The sequence below is a fragment of the Staurois parvus genome, unplaced genomic scaffold (genome assembly GCF_062004578.1).
Source record: "Staurois parvus isolate SC_StPar_1 unplaced genomic scaffold, SC_StPar_1.0 ptg000444l, whole genome shotgun sequence".
NCBI classification, from domain to species: domain Eukaryota; kingdom Metazoa; phylum Chordata; class Amphibia; order Anura; family Ranidae; genus Staurois; species Staurois parvus.
Genome location: NW_028318240.1, coordinates 1,271,932 through 1,291,984, shown reverse-complemented (window position 1 = coordinate 1,291,984; position 20,053 = coordinate 1,271,932). Strand labels below are relative to the sequence as shown.

Sequence of the window (20,053 nt, the reverse complement as noted above, 5' to 3'; positions counted from 1 at the left end):
CTTAGGGATATGTGACATTATCTACATAGGAGTAGGGTATTATGCTTGTATTAACCTGTCCATTATCAATTGAGATGGGGTAAGCCCAGGTATATCTAACCAGCCTTGCCAAACAGTCTGAAATTTTCGGTGGGCATTACGATGTTGGTATGTGAGTTTTTCTCTTCGAAGTAGTGAATTAACATAGTCTTTCCATTGCTTTTTGGTTGGAGGAACAGAAGACAGCCATTGTCTAGCAATTAGTTTTCTGGCCAGATATAGTAGTCTAGAAACCATAGTATACTTTCCAGGTTGTAGTGCCTCCCAGGGGCGGACTGACAACTCATGGGGCCCCCGGGCAATAGGGGATCATGGGGCCCCTGTGTCCTTGCCCAAACTCAATAAAGCCTATGAAAAAGGTACCAGGGGCATCTCATGGGGCCCCCTACTGACCCCGGGCCCTCGGGCAGTGCCCGAGTTTCCAAATGGTCAGTCCGCCCCTGGTGCCTCCTAATCTAAAGCACCCAGTAGGCAAGTTAAAGGGTCCTGGGGAACAGTACATTGCGATGCTAGGGAAAATGGTCTGTAAGACCACTTTACAGTACCTGTTCATTTTCAGGCAACACCAAATCATATGGATAAAGTCACCCTGATGTACCTTGCATCTTGGGCAATCAGGGGAGTCTCTCCTGCCCCACCAGTACAGTTTCACTGGAGTCCTATAAGCACGGTGGAGAATAAATATTTGTGATAATTTATGGGAGGGAGAGAGAGAGAGATCTCCGGTACAGACTCCAGGGCAGCATCCCAGGTATCACCAGCAATCTCCAATATCTTGGGCTCATTGTTCCCTACTATGCAGATTGGCGTGATCTTAGATTGTAAGCTCCCAGGATCAGGGCCCTCCTATCCCTCTTGTATTGAACTGTATTGTTGCTGTGTTGTCTCCTGTTATATTGTAAAGTGCTGAGAAAACTGTTGGCGATATATAAATCCTGTATTATAATAATAATAATCTTGTACGGTAGACAATAATTGTGAATAGATACGATAAATCATGCCCATTTTATGTGTCACCTGAGTAACATCTTTAAGCAGAGTGGATTCCATCAGTGTGAGGTTGGAGAGGAGAGACTGGGCCGGTAGAGCGTGACGTATCTGAAGGTACTGGTCAAAAAAATGTTTATGGGTAAGTGCAAATTCAGTTTGTAGTTGTGCAAATGACTTAAATGTTCCCCCAGAATACAGCTGAGCCACAAATCTCATTCCCCTCTCCCTCCAATTTTGGAAACCCTCCAATTTAGCTAATTCTACATAATTAGTGTTGCGCCATAGTGAGGCAATGGGGAGACACCCAGGTACATGAAAAGACATTTTCACAGATCACCACAGGCTCTTTAGGAGGTCCGCGGTAGGGGCTTGAGGAGGAAGGACTGGTAAAGCCATTTCAAGGTGGGAGAGAGCAGAGAGAGTGAGAAGGGAGATTAGGCCCATGATAGGACCCCCAGTATCATGTAAATCCCAGCCAACTAGGTGCTGAAGCTGAGCCACCAGAAAACATATCCTGGGGTCAGGAACCGCCAAACCCCCTGAATTCTTGCCATATTGTAGTGTGGATAGCTTAATCCTAGCTGTCTGTTTTTTCCAGATGAGGGTTCTGAACAGAGTTTCTATGCGATAAAACCATTTTTTGGGAATCCATACAGGAGGATTGTGAATTACGTAGAGGAGTTGTAGGGACTCAAATTTCTAGTCTATAAAAATAAATGGCCAGCACCACTACTGTTCACATGTAACCGTTCATCTGTGAGTATACATGTGGATAGAGCCTCCGAACAGAATTTTTGCAAAGTTTTAGTTGTACACAAACTGGCTACAGCTAATCGGCTAGATTGTATGAGGTCCGTGTTTTTTGTTTTTTTTTGCATTGCAGTTCAGCATTTATCCTCTGCAAGCAACAACCTATCCTCAGCAATGTGAACGTAACCCGGCACACTCTCCCTTCCTGGCCTTTTACAAATCACATCTCACCTGTGAATTATTCTGGGATGACTCCGGAACAATGTCAGACTCACTGCAAAGACAAAGGAATTAAGTTAAATATTTACTATTGAGTTAAAAAAAACCCCCAAAAAACCTCAAACACTTTATAGCAGTAATTAAAAAAAAAAAAGAAAAAGAAATACACACTATATATATATATATATATATATATATATACACATATATATATGTATGTATATACATATATATATGAAATATATATATACATACATACATACATGTATATATACATACATATACATATATATATACATATATACACATACAATATACATACATACATACATATATACATATGAAATATACATATACATATACATACATACTGTGCGTGTGTGTGTAAATAGAGCCCAGAAAAAAAAAATTTGATATTGCAGCTTATCAGGTCTTGCATCTTGTATTGGTTGCATTAGCTTTCTTCTCAGACATCCTGACCTAGTATGACAACGCTCACTCATCTGTAGCTAGGGGGACAGCATTGTCACCCTAGGAGGGAAGTATTTTAATAATACAGAACACCCCCCCCCCCTCATTTATATAACAAGGGGGAGTTGGGAATAATGCTAAGTGAACAGTCAGCAAAGGCAGAGAGTACAGGAAGTTATTGGCTCACTGGATTTCTGGTAGGATCAAGATATTTTCTTTGCACTTTGCAAACCAAAACAACAAAACACTTTCAATGGCATATTTAATAGACCAAAAAAGAGCACATAATAGAAGTTCAATGCCAATGTTTCCATATACGTTCATCATCATACACAGTTAAAGTGGTTGTAAGCCCTTACATATACCCAGTGAAGTGAATGGCCTCAGGTGATACACAGATGAAACAAATCCACAAATCTTCCTACTTAAGTTGTACCTAATTATCTGTGGTATTCTTTCCTCTACATCCATTCAAAGTGCTGAATTTATACAGCTTGTCTGAGTTCAGAAAAAAAGGGGCCGGAGAGCTGCAGTTACACTCTGCAGAGCTCAGTGAGGAGAATTTTGAGAGCTAATTGGAGGGAAGAGACACACCCCCTCCACACAGCACACAGGAAAAGTGCTGAGGCTGCCAATCTGCTGGAGGTGCCTCCCCTGTCACCATTATTTTCGGTGTCAGGAAAACGTGTCGGAAATGATTCATGCTGATAGAGGAAGGAGGCAACAGACAGAAATGACACTTAGTGCTCTGGATTGAGACAAGAACACACTATAGAGGGATATGCTTTGTGCCTATTTCATATCTGAACTTTACAACCACTTTAAAGGGTGTATTAACCTTTTTCACCTGTAGGAGAAGCTTTTTTTTTTTTTACCCAGTTGAAGATCAAAGAAATAAAAAGCTTTCAACAAAAACACAGCGCAATTTCACAAGAATTTATTTTAAAGTTTCTTTGTAATTTCACAAAGTAGTAAAGAAGCTGGTTGACATTCTTGATATTTGTTTAAACTAGTTTCTTTGGATTTACAGATTTTTAAAACAGGAATTGTCTTTTGCTTCCAGCTTTTGTGCTTTGCTTATAAGGCAGGGAATTACATTGCTTTCACTGCCATGAAGATGTATGTTTGTGTTATTTCCTGTAAGTGATTAGAGTTGGTAAATTCTGAGTCACTCTCTGTATTCTGTGTCAGTAAGGGGGAGTCAGCCTGTTACCTCTCAGACAGGAAAGTCGGTCTGCGGGTGACATGGACTCTGGCAGACAACACTCACACTCTTCTGACTGATTGATAAAACAGACCGGCTTTCCTTTCTGGCAACACAGAGAATGAACCTTACCATACATGGATTGAGATTTGGCCGGTTCTGCAGGGAGTGGCTGAATTTTGATCCATGCATGAGTACCGTGGTTGTACATGACAAAAACGCAGTGGGGAGGATTCCCCCATCCACCTTAAGTGTGTGAATGGGGGAATCGGGTATGTCTTTTTCATACAACCCACTGGTTGAACTACAAAAACTGACTCATCTATGGGCTGCTTGACTCCCTGTTTGGCGGATACTGTAATTAAAAATGGACTCTCCTGAGAGTCAGAAACTGACACCCTTGTCTCTCAGGTGGGACACAGATTGACTCTTCAGGCTGGCAGGTACCCCACACTAAGTCTCTTGGCTGAAAGGTACCCCAGACTGACTCCCTTAGCTGAAGGGTAACCCAGCCCGAGTCTCCTAGCTGAAGGGTAACCCAGCCCGAGTCTCCTAACTGAAGGGTAACCCAGCCCGAGTCTCCTAGCTGAAGGGTAACCCAGCCCGAGTCTCCTAGCTGAAGGGTAACCCAGCCCGAGTCTCCTAGCTGAAGGGTAACCCAGCCCGAGTCTCCTAGCTGAAGGGTAACCCAGGTTGACTCTCTTAGCTGAAGAGTAACCCATTGGCTCTGAAGAAGAGGTGTTTTCCTTGAAACACGTCAGCCACCTGCTATCCAGAGGCTTCCAGTCTCTCACCAGACCATCCATAGGGGTTTCTGTACCATACTGCTATCTAGTGTGACATGCTTCCCAAGTTTATCTGATTTTACACCATTTTATTTTTGTGAGTATTCACTTTTTATTAATAAACCCTATTTTTAAGGTAATGCACTAGGCCAGTGCGCCTTTTTTTTGTCTTTTATGTACAGTTTCTTTTGGATATCCCTGATCCGTTGAGGGCAGCAAGGCCTGCATTACATTTCCTTTTTCATGTGGGGACCACCGTAGCGGGGAGTCCACAGTTCAGCGCAGGAGTACAAGCATTCGGTTGCTACATTCCTCTTTCCTGAAGAGTAACCCACACTGACTCTCATAGCTGAAAAGTAACCTAGAGCGACTCTCTTAGCTGAAGGGTTACCCAGCCGACTCTCTTAGCTGAAGGGTAACCCAGCCCGACTCTCTTAGCTGAAGAGTAACTTAGGCTGACTCTCTTAGCTAAAAAGTAACCTAGACTGACTCTCTTAGCTGAAAAGTAACCTAGGATGACTCTCTTAGCTGAAAAGAGAGTCAGTGTGGGTTTCCTTTCAGCTAGAGAGTCAGCCTAGCAGGGGCGGACTGACAACTCAATGGGCCCCCGGGCAATAGGGGATCATGGGGCCCCTGTGTTTTTGCCCACACTCAAAGCACACCCAAAAAAGCCTATAAAAAGGTACCATGGGCATTTCATGGGGCCCCCTACTGACCCCGGGCCCTCGGGCAGTGCTCGAATGGTCAGTCCACCCCTGCAGCCTAGGTCATTTTCAGCTAAGAGAGTCAGCCTTCGTTACCCTTCAGCTAAGAGTCAATTTGGGTTACCCTTCAGCTAAGAGAGTCAGGCTGGGTTATCCTTCAGCTAAGAGTCGGTCTAGGTTACTTTTCAGCTTAGAGTCAGTTTGGGTTCTTTTTCATCTTGGAGAGTCAGTCTGGGTTACCTTTCAGATAAGAGAGTCAGTGTGGGTTTCCTTTCAGCTAAGAGTTAGTCTAGGTTACTTTTCATCTAAAAGAGTCAGTTTGGGTTACCTTCCAGATAAGAGAGTCAGTGTGGGTTTCCTATCTGAAAGGTAACCCAAACTGACTCTTAGCTGAAAAGTAACCTAGACCGACTCTCTTAGCTGAAGGGTAACCCAGCCTGACTCTTAGCTGAAGAGTAACCCAGCCTGACTCTCTTAGCTGAAGGAGTAACCCATGCTCCTAGCTGAAAGGTATCCTGGGTTACCTTTTAGTCAATAGAGTCAGTTTGGGTTACCTTTCAGCCATGAAAGACAGTCTAGGATACCTTTCAGTCTGAATCCATTTTTTTTTTTAGGATTATCTGTCCATCAGGTGATTCAGTTTGCGCTTTACTGTAGCAAAGGTTTAGCACTCTATTACCTGTCTGACATGTGAGACAATTGCTCCATTTCATGCTGAAGATGATGGGAGAGTTCCTCTTTTGGTAGGTGTTTGTGACACAATGGACAAGCCAGCGGTCCAGAGAGAGGAGCTTTCTTATCTGAAACACATAAGTATAAGACATAGGAGGATGAACAGTGAGAGGTGACCATGGGGGTCTGTATGAGTACACACAACAGTAAAGTTGGCCATAAATTATTTGATTTTTTATCTATAAGCCAGCGAGCTGAATGAAAAAAAAAATGCAATAGATTCCTCCATCCACACTAGCAAGGTGAATGGAGGAATCCTCACTGCCTGGACATTGTACTCTGACAGTGGGACTCTCCATTGTTAGAATACACTGATCAGCAGCTGCAACTGCTGGTCCTGAAAATATTCCAACAAGCCTGTTCGAAAAAAGCCAATCTATCTCTCCCTACTGAACCAACCGAATTTCAATCCATCTATGACCAGATTAACAATACTATGTTGGCATCACATATTTTCTTAATTTTCAAACATCCCAAGATTTTTTTTGCTTTTGATGCTGCTTCTTGCCATTGTGTGGTTCTGCTAAATTTGTTGTTAAACAACCAACATTAAGTTCTTCTCCAGGTAAGTTTTGGTAGCTCCAGATTTAAGTTCCTTTACCTTTTAACAGCCAATTTTGAAGTTTTGTTAAAATCCTTCTATAATGTCACTAGCCTTCTGAGTTTGCATGATTGTACATAATTAATATGGAATTGCCTCCCTTCTTCTTGAAGGCTATAAGAGCCTCCTCTGTCCTTGGAAGGCTTTCTAAAAGATATTGGAGTGTGTCTGTGATAATGTGTCTCCATACACTCAAAAGTACATTTGTGAGGTCAGCTACTGATGTTGGACAAGAAGATTTGGCTCACAATTGATGATCCAGTTTTATCACAAATGTGTTCAGTAGGGTTGAGGTCAAGGCTCTATAAAAGCACTTAAAGAGGAACTTCAGTCCCCAAATATTTTTGGTGAGTGGAGAGCATGAGGATCCCTATTGTGGAATAATTTTTCATATATCCAGATATTCAATAACCAAAACAAAAGGAGGTGAGAAGGTACACCCTTGTCTCATGCCATCAGAGATTGGAAAAGGATTGGACGGTATACCATTAAATAAAAGAGAGGCCGAAGGGGACGAGCACAGTGACATAATTTTGGACCTCAGGTTGGGGCCTAGACTGATCTATCCCAATGATAAGCATAGAAATGTCTAGTCAATTCTATCAAATGCTTTTTCAACAGCAAAATATAATAGACATGCCTATAATTGTTGTTAATGGATATGCAAAATTAAATGCTGGGTCTTTGTCATATTATCTTTTGCCTCTCAGCCAAGAGCAAAGCCCACTTGATGGACCAAAAGGAAAGTCCGGGAGGAAGCACTAAAGAACATATCCACTTTATTGTATAGAAAAGAAGCTTAAAAACATCATACTGTATGCCAGTGGGGGAAAAAAAAGGTTTGCGTGTATTGTGCTAACCTCAGCGCTTAATTGAGGTTAGCATGATGTGCGTGAACCTTTTTTCCTCCACTGGCACACAATATGATGTTTTTAAGCTGTTTTTCTATACAGTAAAGTGGATATGTGCATTAATGCGGCCTCCAGGACTTTCCTTTGATCTACAACACTGGTGTGTGAACTGGGCCAGCACACACGATGAAGAATTTTGGAGTGTGGGAGTGTCGAGCCTACCTGGAGCAGTGCTACTTTGTCTATAAAGCCTGATTGATCTTTGTGGATTAAGTTGGGTGGGAGAGGAGATATTCTATTTTTCAATACTTTGGAATATACTTTCAGATCAACATTTATTAACGAGATAGGTCTATGGCTTCCACATTCCGCTAGGTCCTTCCCAGGCTTGAGCTCTGTGAGCTCTAAAGAAGGTTGGCCAAAAGCAGGATGAAGGTCATCAATGCAGTCAAAAGCTTGAGACCTAATTGGTGCTAAAAATGGTAGAAAGGATTTATTAAAGTGAAGTATGAAACTATCTGGACCTGGGTATTTACCAAATGAAGAGTATTAAAAGCATAGGCAAATTCAGCATCGGATAGTGGAGCTTCTAGAGTAGATAACTGATTTGGCAAAACCGTTTCAGAGATGTATGCCTGAATATGATCATTATTGTCATGCTTTATCGTCGGTCTCATAGGTCAGCCTTCCAGTATTTTGGTCCTACCCTTCCTCTCCCATCATGTGTTTGTGCTTTTTGGGGATATGTGTCTGAGATGTGGTGCCCTACCTCTTTTTCTCAAGGAAGTACTGTGGTGCAGCACTAAAATGGTTACAAACCTTATAGAAAATTAAGGAAATATTCTCCAATTGTGGGAGAGCATGGGGAGAAGAGTCAGGAGAAAGTAGGAGGTTTATGGCAACTGGGGCATATAAATGTTTGGGGAAGGCTAAGCGATCTCTCTCTCCCCCCCAAAGACTCTGGCCTGGGGTGGGTGTGTGAGCAACAGCTGAGTAAATAGACCTGAAGCTTGAGGCCTGTACATGTGCTTTGAGCAGAAGTGAGTCCTGGAGCTTGGGGCTCTGTAGTCTGGGAGCCTGACTGAGGACAGGAGAGCAACTGATGATGTCTGAGATGAAGTACAAGGGGTCACTGTCACGTGAGGCCCTGTTTGAGGAACTTGAGGAAAAGCATCAGGATGGAATCATTTGGACTATTGCTGCTGCTTAAATGTTCTTTTCAGTACTGGTGTCTTTGTGTTATTGAGTCTATAGGCTAGTAACAGGTTCTGAACTCCCTACCCCTCTCTCCCAGGAGTTTTGAGTGAGAGTCAATAAACTTTTATGTTTTGCATGTTAGAGTAACTGGCATCCATCTATTCATACCCCACTATTACCTACAGTTGTGCTGAAAAGTTTGCATACCCTGGCAGAAATTGTGATATTTTGACATTGATATTGAAAATATGAGTGATCATGCCACAAAATGCTTTTTTATTGAAGGATGATGATCATATGAAGCCATTTATTATCAAATAGTTAGTTGGCTCCTTTTTAAATCATAATGATAACAGAAATCACCCAAATGGCCATGATCAAAAGTTTCCCTCCCCCTGGAATGTTTGGCCTTGGTACAGACACACAAGGTGACACACAGGGGTTACGATGCCAATTAGAGGTTAATGTCCCACATCTGTGATATTTAAATTGCAATTAGTGTCAGTGTATAAATAGTCAATGAGTTTGTTAGCTCATACGTGGAAGCACTGACTAGGCTAGATACTGAGCCATGGGGATCAGAAAAGAAATGTCAAAAGTCCTGCATAACAAGGTAATGGAACTTTATAAAGATAGAAAAGGACATGAAAAGATGTCCAAAGCCTTGAACACGCCAATCCTTTGAATACGCCAGTCAGTACTGTTAAATCACCTATTAAGAAGTGGAAAGTTCGGGGATCTCTTGATACCAAGCCAAGGTCAGGTAGACCAAGAAAGATTGCAGCCATAACAGACAGAAGAATTGTCCGGGATTCAAAGAAAAACCCACAGGCAACCTCAAAAGAAATATAGGCTGCTCTGGAAAAAGATGGTGTGGTTGTTTTTAAGGAGTACAATACGGTGATACTTGAATAAAAATGAGCTGTATGGCAATATGTTACGCATAAAAGATGAGCTATCACGGAAATCAGTAAAAGATTGAAGATTGGGGTTACAAGACTTGTTGTAGCAAGAGTAATAAAAAAGTCTGTTAAAGTGGAGCGCCATTCCCCTATGTAAAAATTAAAAGTCAGCAGCTATAAAAACGTTAGCTGCTGACTTTTAGTAAACAGCCGCTCACCGTTAGTTGCTGTACCTGGCTCGTGACCTGACTACTCTCTGCCTGCTCCTCCTGTTCCTACCTGCCCGATTGTTATTGACCCGGTCTGCCTGACGACACTTGCATTGTATGTACTGTTATCTGTGGGTGGTTTGGTTTGGTTCGTTTGCACTGTGTTATGTTTTAGTATTGCACTGCGTCTATGTACTGTTAGTGTTAATAAATCGTATTGTTTATAACATATCTGAAGCCTGCATTTCCCTGCGTCAGTTCACATACCTCTGGTCATACCCTGGAGCCCTGACACAAACTCTCTAAAATACCCTAAACAGTGACTGACGCTCAGTTCCTTTTACCCCACAAAGAGTCAAAGATTCCACTCTGGGGTTTTAAATGCTAGCACCCTGAGCCTCCTGAAGGTTCTCCTCATCTGCTCAAAGGTAACGAGGTGCTACACTAGCTTTGGGCTTGCTTTACTTTCCTCATACCGCCCAAACTGGTTGTCTCATTGGTGTATGATCAGATTGGTCCTAGTTTGAATTTCTTGTATTGGATGAAGGATCATTGTACTTCTGTATCTGTATCCTATTCAGAAAACCAAAAAAAATAGTCACAATAAGACAGCTATCCAAAATGCCAGGCAGTGGGGTTGATTTACTAAAGGTGTAGAGGTGCTGTTCACTTATATGTGTATGTTCACTTTGCAAAGTGAATGTTCTTAAGTAAGGTGTTCGCTTGATTACTCAACAATGGCCAAGATGAATGGAAAAAAAAAAAGGTTTTTGCTGTCGCACATCTGGTGGATTGAAGTGACCTCATCTCCAGCTTATGTTCTCTCATTAACTTCGCTAAGCATATATTTTCTATGTCTTTGCATACAGTAATCAACCTAAATGAGTTTAAATAATCAACCCCATTGAATTTAGATAATTAACCCCATTGAATTTAGATAATCAACCCCATCACATTAGACAATCAGCCCCATTGAATTTAGATAATCAATCCCATCTACTTTAGATAATCAACCCTATTGACTTGGTGGCACTAGACTGCATCTAACTTATGTTGACTTTAAAGTGCAATATTACCTTTATGTATTGACTTGTCATCACAAATCCAACAAACAAGGAGTTTATTCTTCATTTAGGGACAATTGGCAGAGAAATACAAGAAGTATTAGTGTTAGTAGTTGATCCTAATGTTTCCTCCACCGAATTCCCTTCCAATGCTGATTTCCTGTACTCTTGGTGGGAAAGCAAGCTGGGTGCTCCTGGTAGGGTTATGCAGTGCTGCTTCCATTGTACCCTATGACAGTCAGTCTGAAGTATATCCAATGAAGAGCCAGGCTTTACTGCATGAGAAAAGTTTCAGGAGAGTCTGTAGAGTACAATGGAGTGTTTGAGAGATAAACTGGGGATACATTGTCCGGTCATAATGGAATGGGGATCCCTGGGTGAGCAGCAAGCTATTGTCACAGGGGACAGGCTGAGTAATGATGTCTCAGCCACACACACTGATTCAGCGTGAATTGCTCATTTTACGCCTAGCTGGAGGCTGCATTCACATAATCACTTAACACCCTGCTCCTACCCCCCTATCCCTCCTCCCTGCTATTAGTGTCAGCAGCAATTAGCACTGCATGGGGGGTATGACCTCTCCTCACACCCAAACCCGACCTGCGCTGCATTCCACTGAACAAAGACCACAGCCAATCCATCCATTATCTCATATCTATCTACTTTCTCTCTTTTTTGTATATCTGAGAACTGCACAATATACCCATCCATTATATCTATCCATCCTAATAAAAATGAATAAAATACCAGTCCACATCACCAGGGAAATGGTAGAGAGTCAATTTGGTGAACATACTTCCGCCTGGCAGTACTAGGGCTGTTGGTTCGAATCCCAACCACAGCATCACCTGCTTGGAGTTTGCATGTTCTCCCTGTGCCTGCGTGGGTTTCCTCTAGGTAGTCTGCTTTCCACACACACTCCAAAGACATGCTGGTAGGTTAATTGGATCCTGTATAAAATTGGCCCTTGTATATGAATGTGTGTTAGGGACCTTAGATTGTACACCCCTTGAGGGTTAGGGACTGATGTGAATGTACAATATATATGTAAAGCGCTGCATAAATTGATGGCGCTATATAAGTACCTGAAATAAATAAATAACAAGTAAAGTGGGATAGAAAAAGTAAAAGTAAAGTGTATCTAACCCCCCCCCCAAAAAAAAATAAAAAGTTAAGTTGCAACTCACAGGTTGTTGTTTTCGTGTTTTTGAGCCCATGCTTCTGCACACACAAAAAAAAACACCAGAGTGAACCAAAAAAAAATCATGGCTACACACAACATGCACAAGGGTATGTCATGTGTTCTCCTCCCATGTTCTAAAGACATGCTGGGAGGTTAATTGGTTCCTGACTAAATTGTCCCTAGTATGTGTATGTATGAATGTGAGTTAGGGACCTTAGATTGTACACCCCTTGAGGGTTAGGGACCTTAGATTGTACACCCCTTGTGGGTTAGGGACTGATGTGAATGTACAATATATATGTAAAGTGCTGCGTAAATTGATGGCGATATATAAGTACCTGAATTTCAAACCATGTATGGGTTAGCTGGTTTTCCACAAGTTGTTCCTGAACGATCAGTGCCACTGGCACTATCGAATACAATAACTATTGAGTGACTTGTGTACAACTAGACTGTCCATTTTTTAAGTGATTAAGGATCCCTTTACCGGTTCACTTTATCGGGAATAGGGGCATTGAATCAATCTGCTCGGCAGATGGGATATGAGTTATAAGAAGTTGAGCACCCACCCTAATTTTGCTTCAAACTAACAATTTTTTTTATCTTCACATTCAAACTTCAACTGGTTTGTTTGGTTCTTCGCCATACTTTTATCCAACCTTCTTCCAAAGCAGTGTACAATCATCTGACAGAGTCAGACAATCATCTATAGCAGTGGGACAATTATTATTATTATTATACAGTATTTATATAGCGCCAAAGGGTTTGCTCAGCGCTGTACAGTAGCAAGGGGGACAGAACATGAGACAAGACAGTAACAATAGAATACACGAGGGGTTTGAGGGCCCTGCTCTTTCGCGCTTACAATCTAGGAGGGAGGGGAAGGTGGTACAGGAGGAGATGGCTGTGGAGGATGGAGTGGTGGGAGGAGTGGAGGAGGTTAGTTGTTAGGTGAGGTCAGGTGTTAGGTGAGGTTGGGATAGGCTTCCCTGAAGAGATGGGTTTTCAGGGTGCGCCTGAAGGTGAGGAGGGTAGGCAACAGTCTGATGGATTGGGGTAGGGAGTTCCAGAGGATGGGGGAAGTCCTGGAGAAGTCCTGCAATCGGGCGTGGGAGGAGGAGATCAGAGAGCTAGAGAGTAGGAGGTCCTGTAAGGAGCCCAGGGCACGGGTAGGGTAGTATTTGGGTATCAGGTCGGTTAGGTAGTTTGGGCGGCATTGTGAATGGCTTTGTAGGTCAGAGTTAGCAGTTTGAATTTGATGCGTTGGGCAATCGGGAGCCAATGAAGGGATTGGCAGAGGGGGGAAGCAGATGTGGAGCGGTTGGTGAGGTGGATGAGTCTGGCCACTGTGGGACAATCATCTATAGCAGTTGGACAATCATCTATAGCAGTTGGACAATCATCTATAGCAGTTGGACAATCATCTGAAACAGTGGAGAATCATCTGATACAATCAGACAATCATCTGAAGCAGTCAGGCAAACATGTATTGCAATTTGACAGTCATCTGTAGCATTTAGACAATCATCCAAAGCAGTCCGAATTGCCCATATGAAATATTTTTGATGACCGCGTATGGGGACCTTAACAGGTTTCCCTCCACAGACCAGTTCCTGTAACAATGGGAATACTGGATGTGTGTTCATCCTGCAGGTGTGTGTAATTATCACAGCTATTCACTCCCTGTTTCCTGCAGGCTGTCACAGTCTGTGCATACAATCTCCATTATAATGGGAAGGGGTCTTGCAGCTGAGTGGGGAGGGGAGCTGGGGTCTATAGAGCTTCTGACCCTGGCTGGTTTCTACTAATAGGGGACAGATAGGACCAGCAGGGACAGTCCTGTATTCCCCTCCCTCCCTCCTCTTTCTGTTTGTTTAGCATTGTGATTCTCTTGCCTTGCCCCTTCTCACTTTCTCCCCTTTTCCTATTCAAAGCTGGCTTAATCTCTCTGGCTCCTTTGTCCCTGCTCTCCTGGGAGCCTTTGTGCAGCATCTGGCCAACTGGTGACTACTTTTCCTCTGGGCCCCCCTCCCAATATATCGATAGAGACCCCTCTGCTTTCTACCCGGCTTTCTGTGTATATTCAAATACATTCATTACAGCCAGCTAACTGCTTCGAAGAGGCCTTAAATGTTCAAGAATGACTATCAGTTTCCTTTACACTCTTCTGGAAGCATGTTAAATTTTTTTCTGGCATTTGAGGTGGCGAAGTGAAAATGGATCTGTGGATGGGGTAAAGAAATATTACATTTATATAGAATATGCTATATAAAAATCTAATATATATACACACACACATTTTATATATATATATATATATATATATATATATAAAAATAAACATATACATACATACATATATATACATATACACACAAAATCTAATATATACATATATACACACACATGCACACATTTTATATATATATATATATATATATATATATATATATATATATATATATAAGTGCTGAGCAAAACTGTTAGCGCTATATAAATCCTGTATAGTGATAATAATAATATATATATATATATATATATATACATACACACACACACACATATATATACACATATATACACACACACACCTTAGAATATAATTGAAAAAAAAGAGAATATTCATTATATTTCATTATATTAAAAAAATATATATAAAGTATCCTTATACACACATATATATACATATACACACAAAATTGAATATATACATATATACACACACATTTTATATATATATATATATATATATATATTAAAAGTGCTGAGCAAACTGTTGGCGTTATATAAATCCTGTATAGTAATAATAAATATATATATATATATATATATATACACACACACATATATATACACACACACACATATATATATACACATATATACACACACACACACCTTAGAATATAATTGAAATAAAAAGAGAATATTCATTATATTAAAAAAAAAAATATAAAGTATCCTTATGTGCAGATTTTTTTGCTAGGACACTTTCAAAAGAAGTAGTGAGTCAATCATCAGTAATTGAATTTTAACATGCTGGAGGCAAACACAGATATATACAAAAAAAAAAAAAACAACAATAAAATTTAAAGAAAAAAACCCAAAAAATAAAAACAAAAAATTAACAAAAAGCTAACAAAATAAAAATAAAGAAAAACACGGCAAGACTTGATGTACTACTTGTTTTTTTTTTCTGCCGTCATTCTTCGATTAATACAGCTGTCACCAGAACAACTTTACCAATTAGAAGGGTTTCCCTCGTCTCCTGTTTTGGTGACAACCATAACATTTTGGATTTCCCATCACTTTCACTCCCACTGACAATGGTGACCAGGACAAATAGAGGGTGAATTTTTACAGCAGGGACACAGACAGCAATTAACAAAAAAACAAATGTATAGGACTGTTCCTTGACAGCTCTCCCTCTGGGTGCTTGGAATGTACTGTATTCTAGAAGGCACGGTAGCTGGCATTGCCACCTTATCACATACCTTCTTCTCCATATTCCAGTTGATTATCTAAAAAGTTGTATAATACTTCTAGAAAACGCATGGCCCAGGCCTTAAACTGACATAGTTATAGACATCAACTCTTAGTGCCCCGTTACTTTGAAATGATCAGTATTGGATAACATTTAGGGCATCTAGGGTCTCGTACACACAAGGTATTTGCAGGCGCGTTTAGGTGCATCAAGTGTTTGAGCGTCAATGGAATCCATTGGCCAGAATATTAATTTATTGTGGCCATTATTATGCATTAAAGCTCAAATGCGCTCAAACGTGTCTAGCGTTTAGACGCATTTAGGCGCATTCTGCTCTTTAACATCTCATGAACAGGCTTTTGATGGGTTTTCTTTTTCAGCCTATAAACGCTCCACTTCTAATACACCTGTAAATGCCTGTGTGTGCATGGGCACATAGGCTAACATAGATGTGCTTGTAAAGGCTGAACCTCCCCCCCGGTAAAAGTGGCGTTTTTTTTAAGCTCAACGTATATAAGGCCATAAGGGGGCAGACACACCCAATGAACAGGTAATGAGAAAGTGTGCTTTGGCCAATAATTATTCTTCCCTGGAATACAATGGTATTGAAAATGTCCACTTTTTACACAGACAATATAGCCATTATTATACTGTTATAATAATTCCTTCAACTTATTACCTAAGAAACCATTTATTTATTTTCATTTTCTTTTAAGGAACCCTCTTTGAGAGGCTTGATTCTATGCTATATTGGATGCCAGCTGTGACCCTGTTATGAGTGGATTCTGATTTGGTTGAATCATCTACTATACTCTTTTCTCTGTTGGTTTTCCAGCAGATGGAATCGCCCTCTCTTCATTACCACTACCAGTCCCTCATCGTGAGTGAATGTAAGTTTGGTGGCACTGATGTGAAGGACCATGCATCCATGTACAATATATATCCATGTATTTTGAAATATTCTGATATGTTTAAATAGATTAATACTACTACTAATACAACTATTACTAATTATTATTACCACAAAAAAAAATGAATCATATTTGCATAAATGCTTAAAGACTAAAATAAAAACGGTTTTTATTTTTGAGAATAGGGAACCATCATGGAATATACTATGTTACAACCAGGGGTGGACTGACCATTTGGAAACTCGGGCACCCCTTCCTCCTTCCTCTTCTGTCCTCCTTTTGGACAGTGAATACCCGGTCAGTCCAGGACTAGCATCGTCACAATAAATGAGCTCTGGCAGTATAGTTCCAGCACTCAGTAGATTCAACCAGGAGCAGACTGACCATTTGGAAACTCGGGCACTGCCCGAGGGCCCGGGGTCAGTAGGGGGCCCCATGAGATGCCCCTGGTACCTTTTTCATAGGCTTTTTTGAGTTTGGGCAAGGACACAGAGGCCCCATGATCCCCTATTACATGAGTTGTCAGTCCACCCCTGGTTACAACTTTAAACAATTACTACATCACTGCATGCATTCTAAGAAAACAGTGATTACATGTTATTTATCCGCTACCAGACAGATTAAAAAAAATATATATTTTGGAATAAAAATTATTTATAATTATTGTTATGGAACATTAATAAAATATTAATAAATAACCATAATAATTATTATTATTCATTGCATAAATGCTTAAAGTCAAAATAAAAAGTTTGTGTTACAGAGTAGGGAACCATCACGGAATATACTCTTACACCTCTAACAATTGCTACATCATCGCATGCATTCTAAGAAAACAGTGATTACATGTTATTTATCCGCTACAAGACAGATTTAAAAAATATATATATTTTGGAATAAAAATTATTTATAATTATTGTTATGGAACATTTATAAAATATTAATAAATAACCATAATAATAATTATTATTATAAATTGCATAAATGCTTAAAGTCAAAATAAAAAGTTTGTGTTAGAGAGTAGGGAATCATCACGGAATATACTCTTACACCTTTAACAATTGCTACATCATCGCATGCATTCTAAGAAAACAGTGATGACATGTTATTTATGCACTACCTGCCAGATATTGAAAAAAAAAATAACATTTAAGACACCTTTTTTTATTCCAAATATGTTTTTTTCAATATCTGGCAGGTAGTGCATAAATAACATGTCATCACTGTTTTCTTAGAATGCATGCGATGATGTAGCAATTGTTAGAGGTGTAAGAGTATATTCCGTGATGGTTCCCTACTCTCTAACACAAATGTTTTATTTTGACTTTAAGCATTTATGTAATGAATAATAATAATTATTATGGTTATTTATTAATATTTTATTAATGTTCCATAACAATAATTATAAATAATTTTTATTCCAAAATATATATATTTTTTAAATCTGTCTTGTAGCGGTTAAATAACATGTAATCACTGTTTTCTTAGAATGCATGCGGTGATGTAGCAATTGTTAAAGGTGTAAGAGTATATTCCGTGATGGTTCCCTACTCTCTAACACAAACATTTTATTTTGACTTTAAGCATTTATGCAATGAATAATAATAATTATTATGGTTATTTATTAATATTTTATTAATATTCCATAACGATAAATATAAATAATATTAAATTAATATCAATATATTAAACTATGCTTCTTATTATTAATTTATTTACTTCTACAAATATTTTAGAGACAAGTGTTCTCATTAGGCCATTTCTTGTCTTTAGATGCATTTAACTTTTTTTTTTAATTATTATTATTATTATTATTATTAATAATCACTAAACTAGATTTAGATGGGGTACCTGCCTACAGTATATAGATAGCCCAGACATATTTTCTGTGGACAACGTAGGAGCCAAGTGATATATATATAGTGGCTAAATATATATATAGTGGCTAAATATTACACTATATATAGTGGCTAAATATTACAGCCAATAACCTTCTATCAGGAACAATAACGTCATAAAGCTGTGCATGATACAAGGGTGTAGATTTACAGAAACACATTCTCTACAGGAAGTTGAATTAAAAGGAAACATATTTAATAAGCAAAGAGTGTGAGTAAGTCAGTCTGTGGGTTCGGATTATATCCTATTCTGCATTTACGTCAACCTCAGTATGGATTTTAGTTGGAGTTAGTGATCTAATCTTCCACAATCTTACCATAAAAAGAAGTAAATGTTTAGAAACTGCAAAAACAGAACTGCAGAGCTGTGATACAAAGGTGGGACAGTAATTGTCTGAATAGAAAGCAGAAGAGAGCCAGAGAGGAAGGTAAATGGCAATTCCCAATGTGGCTACTTGTTTTCATGTCCAAAGTCTAAGACGGAGACCTCCATTGATGGTGCACAAAAAGCAATCCAGCAGTGCCAAGTCACTGTACTGAGAACCTTTACATCTCTATCATCACTGTCCTTCAGGAGGATAAAGCCATTTATTTATTACGTGTACTTATATAGCGCCATCAATTTACGCAGCGCTGTACATATATATTGTACATTCACATCAGTCCCTAACCCTCAAGGAGCTTAACTCACATTCATACATGCACATACTAGGGCCAATTTAGACGGGAGCCAATTCACCCAACAGCTATTAGCTGTATAGGAAAGATTGATATACAAGTGCCTTCTGCCTTCAGGCTAAAGTGACTTCAAAGTGTTGGAGAGCATTTCCATAAGATTGTACACATAAGCTGGCCTTACACCTTTTGAATTTTGTTAGATAATCAAAAAGGAACATTCTGAAAACAACAATTTTCCAAGAATTGAAGGGGATGATTCGACAATTGGTTTCAACCAGGGTGAGCAAAACAATTGAAGGACGAGGATGGAAACTTTCCTCTACAGCCAATATCCAACTTAGTTTTTCTGCAGGACAGCGATGGGAGAAAATAAATTTAATAGTTGAATATGCTACCAAGTGAAAAAAAATCATAAGTTGTCCTATGTGTATGCACTTGCCAAAGTTCATTTAGAACTAGGATGTTTGTTCTACCAAAACTGAGACTGACATGGAATCATGTTCATGAAGGCACCATCGAATGGTCAGCGATTTTTATACTTTCTCATCCGAATAGTCAAATGAAATTCTACAGGTGTAAGGATTAGCTGTGCTTAGCATGCAAAATTATGACACTGGAAAGTCAAGGAAGGATCCTGCTTATTATGAGGAACAATAGCAGTAAGAATAATTCTTATTATCTATTTTAAAACTCATTACTCATTTCCTTTTCAGTGGGCAGTGCATGAAAACACCTTAAGGAAAATTCAATAAATGTGTGTCTGGTTGTACAGAAGAAAAGTATGAAAGTACAAAGGATTTGATAAAGTGTTCCCTACTGGCGAGATATACCCTCTATTTTCCTTTGGCACCACTGTCATTGACACAAGTCATGAGCTAAGATTACTAAACTAACTGTGGAGAGATCAGCAGGTATTCTCAGCAGGGATTTTATGGAACTGAGAGAAAAGATCAACTCTTTGAAAGCCATAAAATATACAGTGTAGAAGTCTCTGAGACCCTGGCATTGGAGTATGGGATGCAATTAGGGGACAATAATTGCATCAAGAATTTGAAGGTACTCCCAGGGTGAATTGGCTGCATTTTAAGGAGCCTGTGGTAGCTGCTGGCTCTTGCTCCTATGTAGTGTTCACAACAGGTTTGCTTTAAGTGACCTGACACATACAAAACAGCTGTTGGCAT

The 20,053-nt window shown here is 39.7% G+C and overlaps 1 protein-coding gene across 1 annotated transcript in view; it reads right to left on the bottom strand.

Moving 5' to 3' along the window:
• Positions 1-20,053, bottom strand: part of LOC149453937 (E3 ubiquitin-protein ligase Rnf220-like) — a 95,582-nt gene that overhangs the window by 54,318 nt on the left and 21,211 nt on the right. The window contains exons 3-4 of the mRNA XM_089688000.1: positions 5,842-5,962; positions 2,011-2,053 (exon numbers count right to left, since the gene is read on the bottom strand). Of these exons, the coding sequence (XP_089544126.1) occupies positions 2,011-2,053; positions 5,842-5,962 (164 nt within the window). The remainder of the gene's footprint in view (positions 1-2,010; positions 2,054-5,841; positions 5,963-20,053) is intronic.